The sequence below is a fragment of the Brassica napus genome, chromosome C8 (assembly GCF_020379485.1).
Source record: "Brassica napus cultivar Da-Ae chromosome C8, Da-Ae, whole genome shotgun sequence".
NCBI lineage: Eukaryota > Viridiplantae > Streptophyta > Magnoliopsida > Brassicales > Brassicaceae > Brassica > Brassica napus.
In genome coordinates, this window is record NC_063451.1 from 19,773,540 (window position 1) to 19,782,001 (window position 8,462).

The window sequence follows — 8,462 nt, forward strand, 5'->3', positions numbered from 1 at the left end:
ATCTAGAAGGAGCAGCCCTCGAATGGTTCGCGCGCCTTAAGCGAAACTCTATCGGGAGTTTCCGACAGCTCGCATCAGAATTTCTCAAGCAATACTCTATGTTCATAGATAGAGAAACTTCCGATGTCGATCTCTGGAGTCTGTCCCAGAGGGAAGAGGAACCCCTCCGCGAGTTCATCAGCCGATTCAAGTTGGTAATGTCCAGGGTGAGCGGGATAAGTGACAAAGTTGCCATCGATGCGCTCAGAAAGGCGCTCTGGTACAAGTCAAAATTCAGAAAATGGATATCCCTCGAAAAACCGCGGACGATCCAAGACGCCCTCTACAAGGCGAAGGACTACATCATGATCGAGGAAGAAATGAAAATCTTATCGCAAAAACATAAGTCGGCGAGATTGTCCTCAAAAGATGTAGACCCAAAAACGAGGAAGAAGAACCCTCGTAACGACAAGTATGTCCATCACGAAGGGGAAGAACTCCAAGGAGCGCATAATTACGCGATCGGCTCTGACCAGGGCCGAACCACGGGTAATACGTGGACTCGCAACCAAGGATATGATGAAAACACCTTCTGCGAGTTCCACCAGTCTCGAGGACACTGCACGACTAACTGCAAGGTCTTGGGAGCAAGGCTGGCCGCGAAGCTACTAGCCGGAGAACTCTCGGAAGTGACCAGCGTGAAATATCTCATCCTCGAGACCGATCGCCCCCCGAAGCCAGACAGAAATCTTCCCGCGGAGAGATCTCCCCAAAGAAACCAATCTGGGGATAAACGCGGCAGGAGGCCAGACGACAAAGGGAACGATAACAATCGTCGTAGAGTCAACATGATTATCGGAGGATCGCAATTCTGCAACGATACAGTTTTGGCCATCAAGGCTTACCAGCGGAAGGTGGAGTCAACCGCAAACTGGCCTACATGGTCTCCTACCCGAGATGATCAGAACTGTTCAATCACCTTCACAAAGGAGGAAGCCGGCGGGATCGATCAGCCTCACTGCGATTCGCTCGTCATAGAACTCGTCATACGAGATCTGGAAGTCGGAAGAGTATTCATTGACACGGGAAGCACGGTCAATGTAATCTTCCGCGACACTCTCAATCGGATGAGCATCGAACTCGGAGAAGTAACTCCAACTCCGAAACCGCTCACAGGCTTTTCGGGCGAAGTATCGATGACCCTCGGATCGATTCAGCTCCCAGTCATGGCCAAGGAGTCACAAAAACCGTCGAGTTCGCGGTAGTCGATCATCCTGCCATCTACAACATGATCATGGGAACCCCATGGCTCAACGCTATGCAAGCCGTTCCATCGACGTACCACCTAGGCGTCAAATTCCCGACCCCAAACGGAGTCGCAGCTATCTGGGGATGTCAGAAACAGTCGCGACTGTGCTTCCTCGCGGAACACAAGTTAAGACAGATGACAACCTCTGCAACGGCAAATCGCAAACGCACGAAGATTGATAAATCTTTGACCAACAACGTTTCGAGAAAAGACGATTTAACATCGTCTGCAGACGCAGACGCTTCGGGTGTCGTAACTCAACATGAGTCCGAAGCCGACACTACAACTCAACCGGAACATCCGGAAGAGAACACTGACCCAGCCACGATCATCTCGATCAAGGCGATCAGCACGGCGACAACCGCCGAGTGAAAACACTCGCGGCATAAAACAGAACTACGAGATGGCTTGATCCTCGAAAGGGGTACGTAGGAAGCTCGTCGAAAGACGAGTTCAGCTATCCCCCTCTCAAAAAAGGGGGGGGGGAGTGGGTGCGTATACTCGTATACTCCCACATAGGAAAAAATGCGTTATTGTTAATCAAATTCTATAGAGATTTCAAAATTTTTTACGATCAATATGCGTCGCTCCTTTTTAAGACAAAATCGCAAAACAATCTCACTGCAGCACCAAAAATATACGTATAGTCTTCGAAATAACTGCGAGACGTCGCTAAGTTAAAAATCGAGATGATACGAACAAATTGTCCGAACGCGACCACTACAAATCTTACACTCCGTTTGTCGATTGGCCCCGACGAACACATCAACCGTCTTAAACAAACGCAACTTGATCACTCTTTTGATCTTCAAACGCCCAACACAAGGACGAAAGCGCGCTACAAAAAAAATCCGAAATTTTGGTCTAGCACTTCCAGTTGGCTCAAAAATTGTCTCTGGAAAGATGCTCGATTCGTACCATACAAGTCGTATAAGCCGAGAACCTATCGCGGACTTTAAATCGGTACGAATAAGATAGAAATCGTAACAGGAAAACCGGTAGCCGGCTAGTCACCGCACAAACCTTAAAACCGAGAGTAAACCTAGGTCTTGCCCTAAACCCATCGCATTGGTCTCAGACATCTCAAAGACATGATATCTAAACGATACGAGATCCTAAAACATGTCTCTTCGTTCATATCTCAACGTTCCCGAAAGATTGTAAATAATTTTTACGAAAACTCACGTCTCGAACAAACTAACAGATTGAATGCCTCAACGAAGATAAATATGAGACGACAACTAATGTTTACTTCAAAACCCACTCTAAACAAAGTAACTCAAACAAACATCCATTATATAAACCGCATAGCGGTAGGGGTTCAAAGCCACCAACGGCCAATCCCGACAAAAACGACCAAAATTGGCCCGTACAAAGTTCGAAAGCCACACTCGGCCAGACATATATGAACAAAGGCCACACTCGGCCGCTAAATACTAGATAAAGGGAAAAAATCTTTCCCGTCAAAACGCTCACTGATCAAAGTTAAAACTCCCGGAAAAGGAAGCTCCGAATGCATCCGCGGGAAAGTTCACTTCCTCATCGTCACCGGCAAAATCAGTCGTAGTTTCTACGGTATCAGGGGAAACCGGGATGGGATCCCAGAATCCCTGAATCTTCCCATCGATCGGAGGAATGGTCGCCTCAGCGTAAGCATGATCCTTCATGCCACCCTTCATTAACTCCATCTCTCTCTCGAAAACGTAGTCATCTTCTTGCGTCTTCCAAAGGCTCCCGACGGAGCCGCGACACTCACGGAAGTCGCCCAGCGAGTTGAAAGCGCCGTTAAGATTCCCGTACTCAACCTGGAATTGAGAAGCGCGAGTCTTCATCACCTTGACGATTTCCCTCTTGCCCTTCCGTTCTGCCCAACGAACAGCCCTGGCATGATCACGAGCAAGTTGAGCGTCTCGCGCCAGCATCTCGTCTCGCATGCGAGCAAGATCCTTTTCCGCCTTCTCCGCCTTAAAGCGATAGATCATGGCCTCTCTATGGCTCGCCTCGATGGCCGATTTAAGCAAGTTCAAACCCTATAAAACCGATTGACACGTTATAAGCAAAAAAATAAAATAATAAATAACGATCGTCAGAATTCTTAAAGTTTATACCCCGTTAATGATACGAGATCCTTCCGCAACAACTTTCAGCCTCCCTGACTCGCTCGTGGCCTGAGGAGCGTCAAAGCCCGACGGAAGACCAGCGAAGAAATCATTGAAGTCCGGAATAGGGACCTCGCTCGTACCGCTTCCATCGCCGAAAGCAAGGTTCAGATCCCATCCTGGAAGCATGCAGTCGTCCACCGAAAACTCCAGGTCGCCGAGATCAATATCTTTCCCCTTCGAAGAGTTCGGCCCCGTCACAATCGTGGGAGCGGCGTTGGGACCTTGGTCTTCAGGTTCGGAATCACTCCTTGTTTCTCCGCCCAAAGCAGGACAAGGATGCACAACCTCAGCGCCTTTCGAACTCTCTTCGGCGTAAAGGAAGTCCAGAAAAAAAGACCATTCCTGTGCAGATCCCTCATCGCAATAATGTCCTCAGGAAACAGAGCAAGAGGGTTGATAAAGGGACGATCGTTCGGCAACCTCCGAAACAGTGGGATACAACTCTCCTCAACAGACGCCGCGTCTTCACGAACGAAGAAGAAAAACTTCCTCCAAGAGTTGAAGTTAGAAGCAACCCCCTTTACCACTGACATGAAGTTCCGAGGAACTAGCCTGTACGTGTCCGTGTCCCTGATGATCTGTAATCGAAGAAGCGCTTCGAAGTGATCAACGGTGAGAGAGAGACCATGCTCGTAGCTCAGGACCAGGATCCCTATGAGGTGCTGGATGCCAAGAGGATTCAGTTGGCTTATCGCCACCCCGAAACGACCCAACACACGGACGATGATCTCGGGGATCGGGAACCACAAACGGGAACTGATATCTTGCATATTTACATTGTTTTATCCATTCATCCATGAGAATTTTCATCATATAAATTAGAATTTAGCCATGTCTAGGTTGCATTTTGTATTCATTGTCCTTATTAGGTGTTGGAGTGGGCCATGGAGTGATTTGAGATGTTTGGGAGCATTGTGATCCAAAAGGAGGTGAAAGATGAGCATGGATGGAGCCTTTAGAGAAATCTCCTGTTGCTAAGATTTTGTGGAGACACAGAAAATTGAGTTAGCTTTCTAATGGAAGTGATTTCAAGTCATTTGGAGATGTAATGAAGGAGTTATGATCAATTTACTAGAAGCATATCCATCCTGGTCGAGCATCGCAGAGTGACCTCTGAGAGCGACCTACCGAGGTCGCTCCCAGCCAGAGCGACCAGCCAGAGCGACTAGCTCAAGTCACTCCCAGCCAGAGCGACCAGCCAGAGCGACCAGATCAAGTCACTCGCATTTTGACGGGTCGAGACACAAAGAAATGCGTCGGGAGTGACCTCCTGGAGCGACTATGCTAGGTCACTCCGCGTGTTTTGCTTGGACGATTTTTATGTTATTTCAGGGGCCTTTTGGTCATTTGTTTTGATGTTTTTACACTTTCTAAACCTAAGTTAAGTACTTTTGTAAGTCATTGGAGGCAGAGAATCTCTTTTCGAGAGAGAAGAACTAGTAAAAACTTCTTTTGATTCAGATTTCATTGCTTTCATCTTGTGTTCTTGTTGATTTCTTATCTATTTCTCTACATGATTAATCTGAAATCCAATATGGGTTTAAGAGGAATCAGGGATATTATAGAGTAATCACCTTTTGAATTCATGGGTTAGGGAGATTAAGGGTGATTAGGTTAGTTCTAGGATGTTTTAGTGTAGATCATTCTTGTTCCTTGCTATTACAGTATTCATAATGCATCTTCTGAGTTGGCCACTCAAAAGTTGATCAATAGACATTTCCCACCCAAAAGGTGTTTGTTGAAATACCTGAGACAACTCTCCTAGGCTTTTAGTATACTTTGCCAAAGACATTTGTTGTTAAAGGTGCTAAAATAGCTAATAGACTTGTTAGTAATGATTGCTTTCATATTATTCAACCGAAGACATTTGATGTTTGAGATATGTTAGCAAATGAGCGTTCATCTAGACATAGAGCTTGCTTAGAATTGTGTCTAGGCTTAAGGTTGATAGTTTGATTGATCATTTGTCATCCTTAGTTCGATACTTGATCACCCAAGGTCTAATCCCTATGCCCATGAGTTCTCTTTTCCCTTAGTCAAGAAAGTATCATTCTGTTATTGCTTTCTAGTATTAGTAGTAGTTTAAAACCCATCTAAATCATTGGTTGCACTTAGATTAAGTGAATACTTGCATTCTCGGTGCTTTGATATCCCTCAGAACTGGTTCGACAATCTTTTATACTACAACATTTGTCTTAGGAGCCTTGAAAACTCTTAATATCAAATTGGCGCCGTTGCCAAATTCTGAGTAGATTGAAACATTGAGATTTAGTCACTTGCTTGAGACTAAGTCATTTTAAATTTTGTTTTGTTACTGATTCTTCTTCTTCAGAGCTTTAGAGAGAGAGTGTGCTAGAGCTAGAAGAGAAGAAGAGCAACAAGCCCACTTGCAGGAATTGGACGTTGATATGGCAGATCCACAACAAGGGGCAGAACACCAACCGCGGGCAGCTCGACCCATTGGTACTTATGACCGGCCCAACATTCATGGTCATAAACTGGGAATCCGAGCACCGGCTGTGACAGCCAACAACTTTGAGGTCAAGTCAGGACTCCTCAACGTGATCGAGAACAACAAATTTCATGGCTTGGCTTTAGAGGACCCATTCGATCACTTGGACAGGTTCGACAGCTACTACGGGTTGTCAAAAACCAATGGTGTGTCAGAGGATGCCTTAAAGCTGAAGTTATTCCCTTTCTCTTTAGGGGATAAGGCGCGTCGGTGGGAGAAGTCTCTACCCAACGACTCTATCACCACTTGGGATGACTGCAAGAAAGCATTCTTGGAGAAGTTGTTCTCTACTTCAAGAACTGCTAAGCTGAGAAATGAGATCTCCAGCTTTCAACAGAAGGGCTTGGAAGGATTCAGTGAAGCCTGGGAGAGATTCAAAGGCTACCAAGCTCAATGCCTCACCATGGTTTCTCTAAGGAAAGCCTGTTGAGCACATTCTACAGGGGAGCTCTTCCTAAGTACAGAGCCAGATTGGATACAGCTAGCAATAGGTTCTTCTTGGGAAGAACTGAGGAAGATGCAGAGGAGCTGGTTGACAACATGGTAAAGAGTGACGCACTCTACAGTGGAGACCACGACAGAGGCAGTAGAACAGATGACAAGCAGACGAGGAAGGAGTTAAAGGCTCTACAGGATAAGATAGACATACTCATTGCTGATAAATCCACCCAAGAGCAGCTAAACTTTGTTGGTAACTCAAACCCAGATGCACCACCTGGGATCAATGAGGTTGAGGGTTTGGAAGGTCAAGAAGAGATGTGTTTCATCAACAACAATGGCAGTTGGTACAAGAAAGAGCCCAACTTTCAGTACAACAACTACCAACAGAAATCCTATCCTAACAACCAACAGAGTGGTTATCAGCCTAGGAACAACCAGCAAGGCAACTATCAGCCTCAGCAAAACCCTCCTCCTGGTTTCTCCAACAAAGGGAACCAGTCTTCTCAACAACAAGTTAATCCTTCTACCTCTACTCCTCAGGAAAGCAGCACTGATGTTCTACTGAAACAGATCTTGGAGTCTCAGACTAGAAGTGAAAAGCAGGTTGGTTATGAGTTGAAGAACCTTCACTCCAAGATTGATGGAAGTTACAATGAGCTCAACAACAAGTTCAGGGCTTTGGAAAACCAGTTTGCTTCCATGACCACTCACCAGAATCGCCAGCAAGGGTCTCTACCTGGAAAATCTGAGCAAACACCCAAGGAGTATTGCAATGTTGTCCTCTCTACCACTTCTTCAGGGATTGAATTGAGTAACCACAAGAAAGAGGTAGATGAAATTGAAAGATTGGTGTTTGGAACTGAGATTGAACAGGTTCAGCATCTGATTGTAGCAACAGCTGAAGCAAAGATTGTGGAGGAAGCTGACAAAATGGTTGAAGTAAAGATTTTGAAGGGAGATGAACCCATGGCTGAGAAACCAGTTGCGAAGAGAGCTAACCAGAAGCTGAAAGAGGTCAAGCTGGAGGACACCACTGAGGTTGAGCAGTCACCCTATGACAAGCTCCCATTTCCACAAAGGGTTCTCACCAAAGCTCAGAAGAAGGTGATTTCCAAGTTCAGAAAAGACCTAAGTGATATTGGAGTTAAGCTTCCAGCGATTTCGGGTATGCGTGAGGCTCATGTCCAAATGATGCTCATCAAGGACATTGTAGACCACCAAGCAGAAGTAGCAGAGCTTCTCAACATCTCAACTTTGAAACTTGATCCACCAGTCACACCAAAGTCTCTCCCTAAACTAGAATCCCAAGGGAAGTTCACCTTGTCTTGCTCTCTTGGTAAGCTCAACTTTGATGATGCTCTTGTTGATTCTGGTGCAAGTGTGAATGTGATCTCAATGGAGATGGTGAAGAGTCTTGAGATTGAACACATGGAGCCAGATACTTCCTCTCTCACGTTTGGGGATTCTTCTTCTACTATCCCTATTGGTCTCATCAAGGATTTCCCTTTGAAGATTGGATCTTGCACCATCCCCATAGACCTCACTGTCTTGAAGATGGCAACTGAGAAGAGAGTTCCATTGATCCTGGGCACACCATTCCTTACTACTGTGGGTGCTTGCATCGATTTCGCCAACAAGAAGGTCACACTCCTCAGTGTCAACGAAGCTGTCTCTTACCCAATTCAGTCTCCACTGGATGTTGAGTATTGTGGAACCATCACTTCTGGAGACCCCTACATTGAGAAGGATCCTCCTTCTCCACTTTCCACTTGAGGTACTTCTCTACTTTCCCTTGTATATACCATTTCATTTTTGCATATTAGCTTTCTGTTTTGGGTATCTCTCTCTGCTTGACAACACAGAGACTGTGTCATCTAATTTTGGGGGAGGTACCAAGTATTTGATCATGTTTGCTTTGATGATTTTTCATTGAGTCCTGCATACATACCTTTTAGCATAAAAAAAAAAAAAACAAATCATATAGATTGCATCACTTGCATTTTTAGGAGAGTCTAGAGCATATAGGTTGCATTCACTTGCATTGGGAGCAATGATTTTA

The 8,462-nt window shown here is 45.6% G+C and overlaps 1 protein-coding gene and 1 non-coding gene across 2 annotated transcripts; one reads left to right on the forward strand and one right to left on the reverse strand.

Annotated features, from left to right (window-relative positions):
* Window positions 1-6,266: 6,266 nt before the first annotated feature.
* Window positions 6,267-6,372, reverse strand: LOC125592125. Its single transcript, XR_007327974.1, has one exon. It is a non-coding gene; the product is annotated as a small nucleolar RNA R71 (small nucleolar RNA).
* A 683-nt stretch (window positions 6,373-7,055) lies between these two features.
* Window positions 7,056-8,176, forward strand: LOC106373155. The gene is made up of 3 exons (XM_048766802.1): window positions 7,056-7,092; window positions 7,203-7,765; window positions 7,916-8,176. Exons 1-3 carry the CDS (start codon window positions 7,056-7,058, stop codon window positions 8,174-8,176), a joined length of 861 nt encoding a protein of 286 aa, XP_048622759.1.
* The last annotated feature ends 286 nt before the right edge of the window (window positions 8,177-8,462 follow it).

What these genes read in the sequence shown, in the direction of transcription:
- LOC106373155 (XM_048766802.1), top strand. Translation starts at nt 7,056, where the DNA reads ATGAGCTCAACAACAAGTTCAGGGCTTTGGAAAACCA. An exon ending in TTCAGGGCTTTGGAAAACCA is followed by an intron (nt 7,093 to 7,202) that starts GTTTGCTTCCAT and finishes CCACTTCTTCAG; the next exon opens with GGATTGAATTGAGTAACCAC. An exon ending in TCAACTTTGATGATGCTCTT is followed by an intron (nt 7,766 to 7,915) that starts GTTGATTCTGGT and finishes TTCCCTTTGAAG; the next exon opens with ATTGGATCTTGCACCATCCC.